A 20421-nucleotide genomic window follows, 5' to 3' on the forward strand; every position below is an offset into this window, starting at 1 on the left:
GACCATAGTAGGTTTACGTTCGAAACTGATACATGTTTCGAAAGCAATCGCTAGTGTGCCGAGCACGAGGAGGTATATGTAGGTGCCAGCTGTGAGTAGTACTACGATCACGTAAACCGTGATCCAAGATGGCATCGGTGGGTCAATATCCTGTAGAATGGCGTCGGTGATCCTGCGGCAGCCTCGGGGAAACACCACGTGAAGGCGCCACCGAAAGTCTTTTTAATGGAAACTGGTTTCAACGGCGACCATGGACCGCACGCTTGCGTTTCGCTTGACCTCGGCTCAACATCTTCCGAAGAACAAAGAGCTATGCCTGCTACTGGTTTCTCTCCCCCTGTTTCATGGCTATTTCTTCAACGCTTTTAACGTTTCAAATGTTTTGCCATAGATCCTTGTTCTTCTATGTTATCATTATTCAAGAGTTCCTGAAGATTTGCAATAGGAATTTAATTTTTTGATCAGCTGATTTGATGAGGAAGAGAGATTTAAGGCTTAAGTGGACCATGAAGAGAGCCCCATTTTTAATTTAATTTTGCATTTCATATTTCTTTCGTTATATAAACTTTACACTGTTCTTTCAAAATTATTCTTCCAATGTATGTAACCCTTTCGTTTAAAAATTATACATTTAACTTTAGAATATTAACTTAATATTCTTGTATATATTTTGTAAGTTTAATTTTTGATTTTCAGTTTATCTATTATCTATTATTCAATGAATAATTGGAATATGTTTTTAACATTTTGAATATTCTAAATTTATCAAAATGTTTTTAATAAATCTGACCTAGTATTTTTATAATAATAAGTTTCTTCTATTAACTGTGAGTACTTATTCAAATTGTTCAGAGTTAATTATGTAAAATTATTCTCTTTAAAATTAACAATCTTGGCAACGGCTATACATTTACGTTTTTTAGTCAGCACCCTTTAGTGGAAAACGTTTTAAGAACAAGAATTTTCCCGAAGAGAATTCAAACCTAACGTCGAGGCACCCAACATGGCGCCGCGACGTCCCTTCCCGCCATAATTCGCGGCATTGAAATCTCCGGGGGTACCTTTCGAGAAATCGCTGCGACTCTGGACCAATGATAGCGATTCCCGCGCTGACTCTATGCCCTTGGTCAGGCTATTTTTCTTTCCTTTTTGCAAGCAGTTGCAGTGCATGCCACTCAAGTCACCGTGTCTTTTGTTTTACTCGCAAATGCTTCTTGCGAGATGCTTTAAGGAATTACGCGACTTCGTGTCGCGTAGGCGTGAGATCATTTTCTTTGCTCACTTACTTTTGTTACCTAATGTCGCGGAATCCTTGGTAATCTTTTATAATTAATGGATGTTTGATCAAAGTGAAAGTAGAATTTCTCATTGTCGGTTTGTTTAACGTTAATATTAAATAACAAACATACTTCTTTCTTATATTTCTTTAATTTGGTAAATTTCTATTTTTTATTATTTTATTTTAGTATTGCTATGGGTTTTAATGCAAAATTTAGAAAATTAAACTGTCATGAAATACAAGATTAAATTAAAATTGTGCCTCTCTCCATGGTCCGCCATCCTAGGGGTAATCCAAAAATTGAATATTTATTTTTTAAAAGTTATAGCAACTCCAATTATTGAAATAATCAGTATTATCATATTTTCGCGCCACTTTTGAAGTTCAAAAAAGCGCAGGAAAATATTCAAATTTAAACTAGTAACTAAAAAAGTATAACATTTTTAGTTAGTACAAACATTGAATTAATTTATACACCTAATATTTTCTAAGGTATTAAACAAAATAGCCTTTCAATTGTAATTGCAAAATCTGCTTTCACTACTTCAACACCGTCGCAAATATCTACTTCCTGACAGCACTCGATTGACCCACGGAGGCTGCAAAAAATAACCCATGTGTAGTACGCTCTACTACCGCATTGTGCCGAGTCTGGCGTCCCAATTAGTTTCCAAACAAAAAAAGAAACATAAGCTTGTGTAGTTCACAAACAACCCTCGTATCCATGACAAAGAATCCTTTTTTTTTTCTACAAGGAACCCGATTTTCCAGTCGCACTATCGATTCCCGACCATAAACATCGGTTGTAATCATAAACATGGAAGCACGCGGTATTCGGCGTGTATGCAGCACACTTTTACTCCAGTTTGTATAGTACAACCGGTTTTCTCTCTCGTAACAGGCCACGCTAGCCTCCTTTAACTCCTTGGTACACCGTTCCCCTTCAGCGTGGTCAGCGTGCTCCTTGAAGAAACCGGTTCCACTTCCATCCTCGTCCGATTTTCTCCTTTCTTCCGTCCCTCTTTTCTCCTCGTCTTCCTATTTTTCTCGGGTTCCACGGCCTCCTGCAGGCTACGAAAACAACCGCCGACAACGGGTTCCCTGGATCCGGCCTGAGTCTCGGACTCGATGCCACGAAACGTATGACAGCTACGTTAACCCCTTTTTCCACCATCCTTACCCCGTTGTCCTCCTTTTCCATGGCGTTACGTGGCGTAACGCCGGAATACTACGACGATGAATAACTGACGATGATGCGGCAATCGGATGACCCATTGCTGATGCTGTCTTGTGTTTATCTTCTTCGAGCTGGATGAGGTGGGTTTCTGGGGGAAGTGGGTATTTTTTATGGGTTTTATTGGTGAACCAACACGATCGCCGTTATGTTGGTCACCATTGGCTGGGAATAAGAATTTTATAATCGGGAAATGTAAACAGAAGGAAATTTTTGATATCACGATAGAATCGAAATTGCAAGTTGGAGTATTTATTATATTTGAAATTTAATTTTCTTATGGAAATATTAGAGTTGGATATTTGTAATAATATTTCTTTAACTTTCTTAAAGTTAAGACTTGCATTTTTGAGTTCCATGTACAAAATACTATTAAATGGTAAACAGAAAAGTTAATAATTTAATTAAATTACATTAAACTTGGGACTTTCTCCATGGTCCGCCATTCGAAGATTCAGAAAATTTATTTACCCTCCAAAGCACATTATAATAATTATCAAGGATACGATCAACCTTCGAAACTGCCTCTTTATATTATTAATGTTAATGATAGTATTATTAAAAATTTTCCCTCTTAATTATTCCACTATTTCAACTTAAAACCCCAAGTCCCTGGTGACTACCATTAAAGTCAATGTATAATACCAATTTATTAAAGCTTTATTACCGTTCAGTCTTTTTGCTAAGAGCATATCATTGGAGAAGGATCTCATTACAGATCGCTAATTGCTCCCATGAGCATTTGTTTTGCATGAACTCGTTTCTCGTTCACTGATCCAATCTATTGGAATTAGAAATATCGATGCAATCTAGTTCGATACGTGCTTAGGTATTTGAATGAGGAAAGCGTCTGTATCGTTTCATTGGCATCGCGTAACGTTTAAAAATACATTGTCTGACTTCTTGCTCGAAATGTTTGTTAAACAATCGCTTTGTTGATCGTGGATCTAATAAAAGCTTTTGAAATAATTTAATGGATCTTTCACATTTATTCAAGGCTATTTCTATTTGCAATTTATTTTAAAAAATATATCGTTATGAAGAGCTGATCTTCTTTAAGTTTTTATTTTACTGATTACTTAATTATTATTAAAAAACTATTATTGTTATATTTGCATTTTTTTATTGTTAGTATGGTAATTAAAAATTATTATAGTCATTATGATTAAAATTAAAATTGATACCCCTCACCTACGTATATCTCAGCCCATTTCCCATTTGCTTCTTCAAAGCAAAGCAAAGAACCTACGATCTTCGAATCACGTCTTCTTCCTTCTCCAAGCATCCCGTCGTATCTTTCCCTTTCTTATCCCTTCTGCCAGCTTGGTTCGCCAAGGTGCTGCTCGCACGTGCGCTGCTTCTCAAAGCAAAAGGAAGAAATCGAGACGGAGTCGAAGAAGAGGAGGTAAAACGCTCGGAGGAACTGGTTTTCCTCTGCACGCGATCAAGCCGAAGCTGCTGAGAGTATACTCGCGAGGATCAGTCTCGAAGACGCTGAAATATCGTGGCTTTTGGCCTCATCGCTGGACCACAACGCGCTTATACCACCGAGTGAACCGGAACGGAGCGGAACTTGAACGAATCAAAGATTTTGAAAATTTTTGAAAATTTGATCGATATGAGGATAGTGGAAAGAAATTACGTATTTATTTTTATAAACGTCTATAGATAAGTAGGGGGCAGAAGGGTCGTACGACCCCTATTAACCTTTTGTCTGCTGAGTACTATAATTTATCTTTTTCCTTTTTTTTTTTAATTTCACTGTTATTTGATAACATTTGGCATGTAATTGCTACTAATTATTGATAACTCGAAGGGTTAAAAAATTGAATACCTTTTTTTTAATAAACACCACAATATTTTTGAAAATTTTGCATAATGTTTAAAGAATTAATTAAAAATGTAGAAAATTACAATTAGATATAGTGTTATCATAAAATTGTTGGACTCCTCTATCGGACAATTATAGTTACGCCACTGGTATAATTAAATTGAATTTTTCAGTTTCGATGCGTTACATTAATTTGAATCGCAAGAAAAGGGGGTTGGATATTTTTACTCCTCCACTCTTTGGTTGCGAATAAATAAATCGTGAATAATTAATGATCCTTTGGTAGGCAGAAAAAGTATATCGCAGGGAGGTTTGTTCTATTTATAGCGTATCTTATCCTCTGGAAAGATGATCATTTATCTCCTTGTAGCGTTTCTGAGTCGTGTTTCGAGGTTCTTTTGCTTCTGCTGACGGTGAACGGCGCACGTGCGAGGGTAAATAGAGATTCAGTTAGAATCCAGCGAAAAGACGCGATTAGAAAACGGTCGTTCGTGTCTTTGGTGAAAGGATAGTGATCTATGCGAGATTGTGCAATCTAAAACCGCTAACGAGATGAATTAACGTAAAACTTAGTGACGTCTTATTCAAGGAAGAGAAGTTTCTAAGTATTTACCATTTCGTTTGCTCCTACTTGCATAACACATTTATATCAACAAATTTGAAAAATCATGGGCTTCTGAATTAGAAATCTTCAAATCTTTTTTTCTACAAAATTATTTATTGAATAGAAATTTTTAATTATAGTAAATACTATTCCAAAGAATAATTCCTTTGTTATATAATTGGGGTAATTTGTTATCTTCCTCTTAATCATTTTAAGTACAATTTCCATATTTTCAAAAATTTATTCTCGGTTATACAAGAAACTATCGTTCAAATACTGTTGGATGTCATCCAACGGAATACATAATCATTAAATCACCTTCGTCATTAAACACGATGTACAGTTCCCGATGCACCTGATTCTGCATGCTTTCCTTAATGCACATTTTCACGTTATTCCATGAAGCAGTTTGCATCGTAACAGTCGATAAATCTGGACCAAACGATTCACAGTAATCGGTTGAAAATGTTTTTTCCTTAATACGGTCATTACTAGTGAACCAACGAATTCGTCTATTAAATCTTCGTAGGAAACGATTCAGGTGCAGGTGCACGCAGATGCAACGATTGCACTTTCCTTTCCCCGTTAACCGGACTTATATCAATGCACAACCGCGTCTTCCTGCTCGTAATTGCACGTAAGGAGCACGTGCCGAGTTCGAAATGTCACTGGCCTTTAAATTCGTCGCCATCGATTTGATTCAAACGAAAGCTTGTGAAATGATTCGATAAAATTCAGTAGTCATTGATAAATAATATATATTATAATACTAATAATATAATTAATTATATGTATTAGGTGTGTCAATTAATTCAGTGTCTTCAGAATTATTCTTTCTTATCCTGCACTTTTGTGAATTTGGAAAATGGCGCGAAAATCTAACAATAAATTTAATAATTGGAGTTATTATAAATTTTTAATTAAGAAAAGAAAAGGCACCGAATTAAGATTTTGAATTAACCCTTAAACGGCGGACCATGGAGAGAGCCCCAATTTTCATGGTAAACTTTGGGAACACTAATTAGACAGTAATTTAGTATCTCCTTCTGCATGGCAAGATTCGTGATTTCTCTTTAGGTTAACAAGGTTGACGATGTTAACGGTGCAGATTCAGACTGCTATCTTCCGGCGTGAAGTGTACCTGCAGTCATTTGCCTAACAATAATCCGGAAACGTGCAAGTCAAATACACCTCCTAATCTCGAATCAGTGTGTTCCACTGCAAGTGTTTCGAGCCGAGGCTCCAGAATATTGAACGAAACTATTGTGAGAATTTTTGACGTAAAAAATATACTAACGTTCTTTAGTGTCGTTTGAAACAATGGATGGGTAATGGAGCATGTTTTAATTTAGATTTACTGACGTTGAGATGAAAGTTGAGGCAGAAAGTTGTGCCGGAATCCTAGTTAAAAATAATCGGTAATAATCAGTGCCGGATCAAGGTTTCCACTTTTCAAAGGAAAAATTTATTTACTGTTGCCGATTTTCTTTTCAATTAAATGTAATTTATTTTTATTTAGAATAAAATTCAATTTCTAAACCAAGAGGCCCTCAAAGGTTTCATACCCCCGGGTCTAAGAAACCTTAATCCTTTCCTGGTAATAATCCACAATTAAATGTAATTAGAATAAAAATAAAATTTTTATTAATTTCATAGTAATATCAAATCTCGTCCAAAATTTGAAATTTCAATTTTATATTTGATAAAAATTGAAATTCGCAGTCTATGAATTATCTATCGTATCAAGAATCGTCTCAGTTTTCATCCATCTAGAATATAAAGAAATTCACCCGAATTTATCTACGATCAGAAATCTTGTTTATACAAACGCGTGGTCGCGCCACCTGACTCCATTGAATTAATTATCATACGTTAACATCGGTGCCAAGTTAACAGGTGGGTTCAAACAAACTACGAAGCGGTTCAACTTCAATTATCCCCATAGAGTAGTTTATCTTCTTGTCATTGGGGTTTGCGAATCCAGGAGGTCAATCTGTCGTTTGCAGGTGTTCGCTGGGTCATCGAGTCGCGAATAAATGTCAACGTAAGAGAGCAGAAGAGCCACGCATTCCGGGTGCTCGTGCCTGGATCACGGTGAAAGGGAAGGGTTTCTTCACGTGCAACGTGTATGCTTGCACCATGCTCTTGCTCATCTTTTACAAATTTATGAGCATGTAGATCTTGTTACATAGATGAACCTGAAGAATTTCACAAATTTTACTCTGTTTCCATGATTAACAATCTGTGATTTAATATAATACGTTCACTTGAAAATTCATAGGATATTTATTAAAGAAAAAAAATTTTCTTCCCATGTGCATCTCAAGTTTCAAAGTCACTGAATGCCTAGAATGAACTGAACCTTGCTTCATGCATAGATATCATTTCAAATGTAAATATTCTTCACACGGGAGATGGAAATGGTGGTTGACCACACGGATACGGATGGGAGATCAGCACCTGAACGTAAGAATAAATTCATCTCGAAGCCTATACTTATCCGAGTATCTTAGCAGGTTGCTTTTACGACCCCTGGCCTAGCTCGAAAAGCCCTTACCTGCTCCTTTTGTACCTGCGAACGAACCTGCGATCCCCTTTTTCCAGCGCATTAGCGCCCCTCTGTGTAACGAGGGCCCAGTAACACCTGTGCCTTGAAAGCTTTCGTTGCACAGGTTCCAAGGAAATTGTTAATCTAAAATTAATAAACCCCGATGGCGTCATAGAGAAAAATAAAACTAAAATTATTAATGTAACAATGTTGAAAATTTTCAACATAAAAAATATAAAACGGTATATTAATTATTTGAAATATGAAGTAAAATTTCAAATATATTTTCAAATGTAAATATCGCATTTTGCATATTTTATTTCTGTAATAGTCATGCGAGAGGTAATAATTATTTATTGTTCTCATACCAATCGCACGCGTTAGTGCAATGAAAGTAAAACGGAAACGCGACGGGAGGGATGAAACATCAATCGAAGGACACGAATTTACCACCTGCATCGTATCGAAGGGTGTTGCATGGCGACAGATGCGCTCGTGAAACCCTGCAAGGGGTGTGCATATCGAGAGGCAGTTGAATTGCTGTCTGGAACGTGCGTGCCACGTATTTAATAATAATATCGAGAAAAAAATGAGCGGCTGTTATGTGTTAAATAGATACCAAATGGCGAGGACCATCGGTGACGAAATATCTGGTTTCATAAATGGTATTTTCTTTTTATGAGCCAAGTCGAAGGATTTTTAAGAGATTTTGGTGGATTATACTTATTATACTTATCTTCCTAAAAATCGATATGTCTTTTTTTACATATTGCACTGAAAATGCATGGGGTGCAATAAGAATAGCTGCACTTATTGTTAGAGAGAATGTTAAATGACATATGTAGGAAGTATGATTGTTTGGCACGTGCGAATATTATTGACAGATTCAGGACACAAATCATGTCGATTGACATATCAAGGAGCAGCCTCATCAAATTTCGATGCCTGTTATTTGCATCAACACGCCTATGAACGTGTCATAGGTATACCCGAGTTATTCATAGAAAGTACTGTTATACCTTCGAAGCATTGTTCTGCATCGAAAGCTAATGAATAAATGATCGGTGCTAGGTGCTGTTCGCGACGCGATACAACCTTTAATGTGTGTTTCAAATCAAGCTGATTCGAAATTGAATAGCAGACTCTCGATAGAGGTAACTCGTAGTCAATTTATTATCTGGCTTCTTGATTATCATTCAGAGATTGTATTACAAGTTAATAAGATGAATTTATAAATAGGAAAGGAAATATGGTTTGCAACATATGGGGATCGATTTTTAATGCATAAAACAGGGAATAATAGATAACTATAAGAGGAACAGTTTTTGTATGAGTCATACCTCAAATAATAGGTTTGGACAATGGGGGAAAGGAACATCCCCTTTTCAAGGGTGGACGACTGGTTTTCATAACAAACGTTTTTTCTTTCTTAGTATTTCGTTTTAAAAATAAATTCTACTTATTTGGTAATCTGCAATGATTATTAAAAATATTTATTAATTATTAACACTTTTATTATCATCTTGAAGCTATTAAAAATTTTTTTCTCAAGTGTATAAAAAAAGTGAAAAATTATTTCAACAGGAAGTTAAAAATAGAAAATTTCAGTTATTTAATGAACAAAATAAATATTAACATTTTGCAATTATTTTTATGTACATATTACAGTACTAAAACTATTTTTATTTAAAAGAAATCAGAAAAGTCATAGAGCAGAATGTAAAAAGTAAAAATATTTCTAACTATATCTAACTAAATTTAGAGCAATAAATTAGTATTGTTAACAGAATCATAAAAATAATATACATTACGTAGAAATGATGTAACAATTAAATAAACAGAGAAACGTGTTTCGCGTTAACGTCAAGGTATCATTTATTTATAAAGAATCTGGAGGAGTGTCGATATGTGGGATAAAGATCATGTACTCTCGTGCTTCAATGACTTTCTCATCCATACATTGCATATCGGTTCATCATTCGTGGCTTTAAATTATTCGAGCATCTCGAACAATGGCCGTTGCTGTTGCATTTCCCGCCCACGTCGTTTTTCCTTGGAAAAGATTAGCTTTTCGATGCGACTTCTCATTTGCATCGTACTATAATGCAGACAATGATTTCAGAAAATGTGCCCAATACACGCCCTGTAATATTGTAACAAAACATCCTTGAATTCATTCGATGTCTCAAGGCAAACTAGATTTTATATTAATATTAGGTGTACAAATTTATTCTGTGCCTTTTCTTTTTTCATTGAAGATCTATTTTTAAACAATTAAATGTATAATTTTTAAACGTAAAGTTATTTAAATTCAAATTAATAGGGTATAAAGATTTAATCTTTTATTTTTATTACAAATTTTCTAAATTATCCATCGTTTACAAAAAAAATTTCGAAATTTCTAAACTTCCCTCTTATGGTGCACCCCATATTTCTTTCAACTTCCTGAAAGAATCTTCACGGATGAACAGCAGAACCATGAAGTCTGAGTGGCGAAGAAAAAAAAGAAGAAAAAGAAAAAAACGAAAGGTCCGGTGAATACTTAAGACAATTGTCTTGTAGACATCGGTACGGTTGTTGAAGAGCGCGTAGGAGGTCTGCGAAGCATCCGCGTAAAGAGAGGAGAGGCTGGCATGGGTCGTGAGACTAGGCAGCCTCTTTGTTATCGCGGTTCGTTTTGCTCTTTCGAAAAGAAAGTCCTTCATTGTTGTTGGTCCCGGCAAGTGGCGTCTGGAAATCCTCAAACTGTGCCAGACCTATGGAAAACCGGTGTTCTACGTGCTTAGGAATATCGTCTCCTAATTGAAGAGGCTCTGTCGGGGTTCAGCCACTCGAATCTGCTGCCAGAACTCTGCCCACTTGCTGCACTTTGATGCACTCGAAACGCATTTTAGATTTTTCTTTTTAAATAGCATTTGTTTATAATCAATTGGTGTGAAATTTACTCTGAATCACTACTTTTTTAATTATGTCCAGAAAAATTCTAATTCAAACTTGTATTAATTGAGAAATCATCGAGAATAATTAAGAGCTTTTTAATAATTCTTGAAGGCATCAAATTTAAAAAATTTAATTCTCTGATATTTTTGACAAATTTTTCAAATAGAAATAAAGCAAAATATCGGTGAATAAAATTCTTATATCATTTCCTTTGCTGCCAATTTCTCTGGTTTCAAAACCTTGCACAGATATCCTCGCGAGCAAAATGGCGTAGAAAGGATCCAGAATCCGCGCACGGCGCCATGCAAATGGGCAAAGACCGGTTGCGAGGGAGTCAACTAAATCAACTTCGTTTTATGTCTTCTATTTAGAACGAGAAAACGCTCGATTGGTTCGCAGTGAAACCATTATCTGCTCGCCGAACAACTCGCAATTAAAAATTTTGACGCGCGATATTAATCATCAGCAGCAGAAAATTGCTTCTATCTTCTTGTGATTAGGTCTCTTAGATACACAGCTGAATTCTTGTCTCAATTATTTTCACTGATTGTCCGACTCGTTTCATTTTTCTTCTTACAATATGTGTTAAGTGCTTTCGAGAAAGCAATTTTTAACCTACCTTTATCACGTGTCTCCGTTTACACGTGAAAGGGTTTAACTTTCCGTGTGCACGTGCAATTATGTCGACTGCATACAGACATTATGCACTCTGTTGCAACAACGGCCAGCGTAATAACTGCAGTCCTTCCTTTCCATTGTGAACATCGAAAAAATTTTGCAGTCGTTTAACTATTGACCATGTGCACGTGAACACGTTCTAGTAGGAAATAGTAGGCATTGTAAGTAAATAGAACTATTTCTAAATACATTTTTGTATTTTTGAAATTGTATAAACTTTACAAATACCCAGAAGTGCGAGATAATATTCAAATTTGAAATAGGACATTTGTACACCCAATGCTTGGCAATTAGCCTAAAATGGGTTAAATGTATTTATTTATACAAAATTAGAAAATGAATTGAATATATCATTTGCAAATTGAATTCAAAAACAAATTTAATCTCAAACGATCTCATTCAATAAACAAATTGTTTCTAATTAAAATTCAGCTTCAATATGCAAATTTTCATTCACAAAAAGGGCCTTCTACTAGCACACAAAAAAATTATTCCCCTATTATTACAAAGTCACAATGAGTATTCACACGCTGACAAAGGGGAGCCGTCGTTCTCCCTCGCGCAAATTAGCTTGGGAGTATAAAAATAAAAATTTCGACGCAAGATAGGAATCGCTGTTGCCCGAGGGAAATGGGGGAGAAAGAAGGGGCATTCCCAAATTACTCATTCTTTCCCGAATCAAATTGCGTAACAATCTCGTAGCATCGTAGCGTAACGTAAAACGTTGTCAGTGTCGTGATGAGCCTCTCTTTGTCCCTTCTTTACCTTCTACGTCACCGTACGTTCACTCTTCGCTATTCTGTGGGCCTGTTCGCCAGTTCCCCTTTCTGCTCGTTCGAAAAACCTCTCTCCCTTCTCGCGCGCCCTTTTCCCCTTCTCCTTCGACGTTACAACTGACCCAGGGCCTCTCACCCACACTGGCCACCTCGTAGTAAAGATGGCCGTTCGTGTACGACGCCGTAAACAGCAGGGACGCAAGCTGAATCTTCTGGAATTCTTATGAATAAATAAGGGTTTAAATTAACCCTTGAACAGCGGAGTCAAGATTAATTAAGGCTTAAATTTATAAAATATATATAAGGATAATGTTAAAATACAAAATTGAATTAAAATTCCGTCCTCCCAGGGTTAAATTTCTATCGTCCCAAATTAAAATTTTCATTAATAGCTTCCATATTATTACACTTACTATGTTATATTATTCATGATAATAGTATTTTTATTATAGAATTATAGGTTTTGCCAGTGACAGTTTTTAAAATTTTTGAATTAATAACAGAAAAACAAAAATAGAAATGAAAATGTCACTTGCATCCCTTTACTCCTAACTTCCTTATATCTAAAGGACTAATATAAAATTTAAACAAATGGAAATGAAAATGAATAGATTTCGCTATCCAAGGATCATCAGTTCCCCAAATAAAACAGAGTCCCTAAACAAAGAACCTTAGATAGGGAGCAATTGCGTCCCTGGGACTTACAGAACCCACCTCACTGTAGCGTACCGCGCACATACTATAGCGATCGCGTCCGGTAGTATAGGCGACGCCGTGTACGGACGCGGGTCCGTTCGTTTACCAACCTGTCCGCAGGAGTCCCAACGGCGCTGCTGTCGGCGCGGTGCGGTCCCAGCCCTATCCGGGCATTGTTGCACCGTCGCCCGGCTAAGATAGTACTACTGCTACGCGTCTATCAGTGCCCGCGTTCATTAACACCGGCTGGATCATGTACAGTGTGACATTAAATCATTTGAAAATCTATCGTGGATTATCTACGAGCGTTTCGTGGTGAATAATCGTCGGGAGGGCACGTTGTTCGAGAGTCGTCGATGCAACAGCTAGCGAAGCGAGGAAGGACGATGAAGCAGGATCAGAGACCCAGGAGGCAGGCCCTCTTCCAGATCGCCAAGGTTTCATGCGTTTTTATTTCTCGACCTTATCTTTTCTCTCCCACGGTAATCGATAATATCGAATACATTGCTGGAAGGATCCACCGTGTTGTGGCTCGATACGCTGGAATAACACGTATACCGTTACATGTATCTCGATCCCGAGGCTGTACCTGTTGATTCCACGGCCGGCAGGGCTTGTTTAAATCGCTCCGTGTATATGGAGCTTCTTGATTCATTCTGTTGATCTAATCTCTGCTCTCGTTTATTAAAGGATCTCGTCGATTAAAGGATCTGGTGGGTGGTAAACATTATTCATTTTGAAATTTTTAAAAATCAAGGTGATCTCAGGCTATGTACCATAAGGGATACTTTTGGCGCAGGCCTATTTATTATTAAAGAAGACTCTCGTTATATTGCCATATGAGTGATTTGACCTTCACACAGATTTTCAAGCATACTAATTTCTTTCTTTCCCTCTCCAATTAAAACTTTGGAAACCTGATAAATTTTCAAACGGCAATATAACGAGAGTCTACTGTATACATAAAATAAATAAGCAAAGGTTTGTGTTATTTGGTATGAAGTGGTATGGGTTTTGGGTATAAAGGATTTTTTTTAATAATGAGCGATTGGGGGGCTGAGGGGGATGAAAGTCATAATGACATGGTACTATTACAACTGTAATCTATGTATACCATTCAAATTTTTATTAAACCCTTAGTTAAATATTGGATTTCCATATTGGGTTAATTTGTCCTAAACAGTACAGAAGGGTTAAATGAAAGATGTTTTGAAGTTCTTATCACTAAGGATTCTGTTTGATTGTAAGTTGTTCATGATTGAAAATCTAAGATTCTGTGAAGAATAACGTTTGAAAGGGTAGCCGATACTTTTGTAATCGATCGATAATAACATCGGTTCGGTTCATTAAGCCGCAAGAAACTTGGACGGAATGCAACGAGATCCATTTTCCTCTCGTTTTTCCCGTCACCTTCCATCGAGTCGATTGTGAATGAACGCGTTTCTGGAGCAACGTTGCTATACGATGAAATGTGTTTCCGCGGTGTGACAGGGTTTCCACTTTGATGCTTTCGCGATTAATTCACTGTTACCAGCCGATCGGCCGTGCGCTCTATGGAAATCGCGTGAAATTGTTGGTTACACATGCTAATTAGCACGATCCTGGTGGGAAACCTGGCATTTCTCTGATGAAATCGACGATGGTAATGTATGCGGCAGCGTGTGAAGTGCGAGATCGTCGAGGGAATTCGTAGAATTGGGGTGAAAAATTGCTTCTTATATTCTTTTTATTCTTGTAATAAGGAAAATATTTTTATCGATCATTTAGATAATTTTGAGCATGCTGATTTCCTAGGAAAAATGACGATATAGGAAATGCAGAAATTCTCAGTCTTAATATTAGTTATAGTGTTAATAATTTTTTTGTATTTAAATTCATCATTGACAGATATAGCAAAAGATTATTAATTCCATTGAAAATTCTTATTTAATAATAATGTGATTATTTAAAACATCTGGTAGAGTAGTAAGTGCTTCTCATTGTAAATTTGAAATTCTTCGGAGTCATGCAGCAATAATTAGGTATTTAGCACAGGATGGAGTTATAAAGCGTAAATGCACGTAATTTCTACTATACTTCCTTTTGGATTCTTTTATAGGAGTAGCATGGTTAATACCAGTTAAAATCATAATTTCCAGACCTTTCAATTTATTTCATTTTATTTTTTCTTTAACAATATATTCACTGAACGTATGAATCTTTGTGAAGGCATATGTAGGTTGATCGTCATCAAAGGGTTAATCTACTTGTTATCAGAAATCCCGTTCATAACGTGGATAACTGTTAATACAAGTTGGGTCGCTGCGTTTCTTTGCTAATTGGTTCGCACGTTAATTAATATGTATCCAGGTGCAATTGATACTACTATTTTTAACGTGATCATATCATAAGTATTTTAAAATTTTATATCAATTTTATTTTGTATTAAATAATTTATTGGAGCGAAGCTCCGATAGTAAAAATTTTCCAAGCTTCCAAACTCTAATTATTTAAAATTTTTATATTTATCATTACACTGGAAGTCGCACGCCCTCTCCAAAATCACAGCTAATATTAATATTACCGTAGACTCTCGTTATATTGCCACAGTGGGGGTAAACATTTTTCAAGCTTCCAAACTCCAATTAACTAATTATTTACATATAAAACAAAAACTTTGTTTTATTTAATAAAACTGATTGCAGCTGAGATTGTTCTGATACAAATATCCGTACGCTCGCTGTTAATAGCAAAATTTGTAAAGGATATACCCTTTTCTACGATGTCATGTACTGCTTTTACTGCCAAAAGCACATTTGCGCGTTTTCTTTTATTCATCGAAGGGAAGTGCACGTAATAACCGAGACGTGCACTTGTCTCTCGTGTATTGTGCTACGACCTGACCTGAGAGCCATATTGATACGCTCCTGGTGGAAGGATCCTGTTCACCTGTTGGGTCCCACAAGTCTTTCAAAACACGTCCATTGAATGAAAACACTTTCCCGCATACATACACGCCACTTCTAGATCTTCCTTTCATGATAACACTTAAAAAAGGAAGGAAAAAACTGATCTCATAACACTGGGGACGTAATGGGGTGATTTAGGGTATTATGTGGAGTTTTCGAAAAATTTGCAAAGTTTGTTTTAATTCTTTTATTAATTATTTCATTATATAAAATTTGAGGTTGAAGCCACTGGTGGTCAAATCTGTCAATATTTCAATTTCTTTTTTTATTTAATTTTTAGTGTATATTGCAGCACATTTCAAAGTCTATTTTTAATCAATTTCTTCATTAATTATTCTCTAATAGAATGTCATCAAAATAATATGCACCTTATCAAAAATCGAAAGACAAATTAATTTAATCTGACAAATAGATCAGCGAACGAAGGACAAGAATACTATGTACTAGAATTTAATTAACTTATTTCTTCATGAATATTAATAAAGGGTTCGAAACCAGTTTCCCCTCGTATTCTCAGCCCAAGACGTTTGAACACGAAAAAATTAATTAGAATGTTCAGTGTACTAATTTCACACTGTCGATCATCCGAAATGTGTTCTATTTATCTCGCATAAATTAACATAGAATCAAGCCACCTGCCGATGGGTTTCAAGTGTAACCCATAAAAGTTGCTCGAGAAAATTTCTTCCTCCTGGAAAAAAATACATTTCGCCATTAGTGCTAATTAAATCGTATCGTGATGAGTACTCGTTATTGCGATCTCGAATTCTGTAATTAGCTTAATTGCACGAAACATCCTTTCCTCGAGATACTTTTATCGCTTATTTCATTTTTTTTTTTTGGTGCTAACAAATTAGTGTTTATTAAAGTACTGTAGTTAAAAAGATCACTATGAGGAGTACTTTTAACATCTTTTTGTAAGAAAATTTGCTCTACCTTGAAACGAGTTGCGTTCTCAATATTATGAGGTAATACTGTTTAGATGAATAAAATACAAATAATTAATGGAAATAGGTGAAGAAGTTTCTACTTTCGAGCGACTATGGGATATTCAGTAGTTCTCAATACAAAGACAAGAAGAAAGTTTAGTATAGTTTCATTTTGTTCTAGAAAATCATCTACAAGAAAACTATCATAATAGCTAAAGGGTTAAATGGTAAAGAATTCAAGAAAAATTTGTCAATTTTTTAATTTTTTCTCAACCTCAACTATATAAACGCTTGATCGATATTTTTAACATAAGAATGATTGGTTGCTAATAAAATAATCGATTTCAAAACCCACAGTGCCAACTAAGGGTTAATATAACCACGTTAAAATAAATATAGTAGCAGTAAAATTGCACGGGAAGGATATCATGTAATTTGTACTTGACGCAAAAGTATCAGGTACGTATGAACTTCTGGAATACCGGATATTTATCCAGTGACGCCGGAAAGGCGAAAATAATGTTCCGCTATGCGACAGGACACGGCTGCGGAAATTGTGATTTACTTTCCCTCGGAATAATAATGCGTCCACGATATGGTAACTACTATCGTGCGTGGCTACAGGCTTGTTTCACTCAGCGTGTTTTGTTGCGTTTACATGCGCTGGACAAAAGTAGAACAGCATCCTTCAAAAGAGGATACCTTTTTTTAAATTCGACCAAATGACATGAGATTTTTTTTTAGGCAATTTTAATCCTGTGAGGACAACAACAGTTTCTCAAAAAATCTCAAGTCATTTGATCTAATTTTGAAATAAATCTTTTATTTTAAAAGATGCTGTTATACTTTTGTACAGCACTGTATATGCTTCCTGGTATTGCGTGCACCCTGCACGACCATATTTTTCATTTGCCTGACGCCTAAATGAATTGAAGCCTCTATGAGATTTATTATTAATTAGCATATTGTAATTACGAGATATGCAGTGGATGAAAAAAGTATTGTAATAATTTCCCATTAATCTTCATTATGATAATTATAATTAATCCATGAACAGCGAAGTCTAGGTCAATCGTGACTGAAAGTGTACAAGAAAGTGTTTAATATATTGAAAGAATAATTTTTAAAGGAACAGTATAAGATTTAGAAAATGAAAATAATATGGAATACAGAATTATATTAAAATTGGGGCTTTCTCCATGGTCCGCTGTTAGAGGGCTAATTATGGAAATATGTATTACCTTTCCAGTTAAATCCTTGGCTAATGAGAGCGTATTTATACGGATTTATTATTAATTAGTATTCATTATAACGTGAAATATGGTGAAATGGGAATTTTCAAAAATAACAATACTGTAAAGTTGATTAAAGCACGGTATTTATTAATTTGACTCTTCTGATAATTAATGGAAATTAATTAGAAACTTATTTGCAGCAATTTAATAAATAATTGTTCTTATTTTTATTCTTATTAAAAATTTACTTTTTTATGTTTCAGGTATTATGGCATCTGGACATCTTCCGCCGAAGCTTCAGGGAACTTTCAGGACACGCCTGCATGCGGGAATCCTGCATCTTCTGTGCCCTCAAGGTAAGCGAGATAGATTATCAAAAAAAAAAAAAAAAGAAAATAAGGGAAAAGAATCTCTCTGAGAGCTATCAGAAGACCTGACTAAATGTGCTCCTCGAGGAACACGTTCGTGAAGGAGGATGGAAATTTAGGATGACCCTTTGCGTGCCAAGTGTGTTCCCTAGACACGAGCCAAATCTTTGAAATTGGATAACTTTGTTGAATTATTTTTAGACTAACTCGTATTACATTTTTTTATAATCCTTTAGTTTTTTAAGAAAATTGAAAATACCTTTCTCATAGGAGTTAAAACCGTTGGAAGGTTATCAAATTTCCGAATGGTCCTCGATCTTTTCAAGCAATTGTGCTCGATTTAATAAGAGCCCTAAGCATGTGTCGCTTTCATTAACAGCCGCCTTGACATCTTTACATCTCGATCGTTACAAAAGCGAACAACCTTGAATGCTCGTTGTACGCGGAGGATCGTGCGAAAGTGTCGTTTCGAGTGATTTCGAATTTTTCTAAGTACTCCCTGGCACTTCAAAAATTCTCAGGACGATCATGAAAATGGCTGGCTCGAGATAAAAGCATCTTACACTCGAGAGCTTAAAACAACCAAAGATTACTTGCGTAGGTCGTCCACTTCGTGTTACAACGCTAATCTCTGGCAGGTAATCTAATCTTGAAAAAAAGGAGTGCCTCTCTCTGTTTTACTGCCTTTGCAGAGGATAATGTTTGCATTATAAAATAGCGGCACCGCTTTACTCGGTGAAGTGTATGTAATCGAAGAATTTCTGGGAATTCACTAAAAATTTTTAAGGGTGTATTTACTTACCTTTGATGCAGAGGCATTTGAAAAATTATTCTATGATTAGATTTTTTTTAAAATAAATTGCTGAAGTTGAAAATTTCATTAATTCTTGAAAAATGGACACTATGCGTTATAGTCAGTTTGACCCATAATTTGAACGATATTCGTCGGGTAATGATCGGATCCACTCGGGTAATGATCGAGTCGGGTCGGGTAATGATCGAATCACGTCAAGTAGAAGTCATTCAATATATAAATTTATTCGGGTACCCGTAATTACAGAATTCTCCTCAGAACTCAAACTCTACTCGAGATCTGTAACTCAATTCGGGTACCCGCACACCCCTACTATTTTTCACATTAATTTTTTGCATCAGAATTTGCATTTAATCCGGTTATATCTGGTATCTTTCCTTATTTTCTTATTTCCTCGTAGACGTCAAAGAAAAGTTGTCAACGAAATGATAATTAAAAAAAATATTCGTTCCCACCGATATATTTCCTCTTCGCGCCAAACAACTTTCACATGGAACATTTTTTCATATATTCACTGGTTTAACAAGATATCCCTGCGTTTCCAATTAAAATAACCACGGTGTGGATTCTGAAAAAATATCAAGATTTGCATATTATCGATATTGGCGTCTGTTGGATGTCGATGGAAGCAGCGATCGTAACGGACCTCCAAGATCGTGTACACCTTTCTCCGGTAAGAAGGAACACGTTTTCAGATGTCTTCCGATTGGTCGGACCAGCTGAAAGTAGTATGTCTCTCCCACCATTTCATTGCGTTGGTTCATTGTAGTAAAACGTACAGCGCGTAAGATTTCTTGGAAGCGTCGCGATGCCGCATGGAAGGAAACGCGTTTCGAGGATGAGGCATCATTCGAGAAGTAGGCGTACGATTCTACCTGCTGTTCTCACGGGGTTAATTAGCAATCTCAAGAGTTAATTGCCGCAGGCAAAGGGTACCCCGTTTCTAGCGAAATTCACAGGAACAGAGGCTGACAAAGGGAACGTACCTTCGTAACACCGATTGGATTTCAAATTTATGTCTCTTTATTATAGGAAATTCGAAAGATAGTATTTTTACAAAATTATGGCATCCTTTTTTTATTTATAGCTTTGGGATAATTTGGACGCCATTTGGCAATACGGTGTTAAAATTTAGATGTTAAACAACGATAGAAATAATATTTCTATTAGAGATATTTAACATAGATCAGGATATGAACATCTTTATGCAAATGTACAATATCTGAGTCACAAAGTGAAAAAGAAACAGTCACGTATAATCGTGAAAGCGACAAATATGAAACTTTCTTCTGGGAACAGGAAGCATCCCTGCATACCAGAGAAGGGGTACGTGTACCATCGAAGAATTCGACCTGACGTAAGATAGCTTGTGGTGATTCACCACAAACGTATTCGAAGGGTCGAAACCTTCTTCAGGGTTAAAGCGAAACGAGAAGAGATCCTTTTCCATGGTCAATTGCTTTGACTTTACGATTCTAAGCCTCCAGAGATGTTTTAGCTTCATCCTTTAAGAATGCAGAAATTTTGCACAATAAATTTTC

General features: G+C 35.9%; 1 protein-coding gene across 2 annotated transcripts in view; it reads left to right on the forward strand.

Annotated features, from left to right (window-relative positions):
- The window catches only part of LOC114871290, an 80307-nt gene that overhangs the window by 37140 nt on the left and 22746 nt on the right, over positions 1-20421 (forward strand). For both annotated transcript variants that reach the window (XM_029177012.2, XM_029176993.2), the window contains exon 3: positions 17962-18054. In XM_029177012.2, the coding sequence (XP_029032845.2) occupies positions 17962-18054 (93 nt within the window). The remainder of the gene's footprint in view (positions 1-17961; positions 18055-20421) is intronic.

The sequence above is a fragment of the Osmia bicornis genome, chromosome 3, assembly GCF_907164935.1.
Source record: "Osmia bicornis bicornis chromosome 3, iOsmBic2.1, whole genome shotgun sequence".
Taxonomy (NCBI): Eukaryota; Metazoa; Arthropoda; class Insecta; order Hymenoptera; family Megachilidae; genus Osmia; species Osmia bicornis.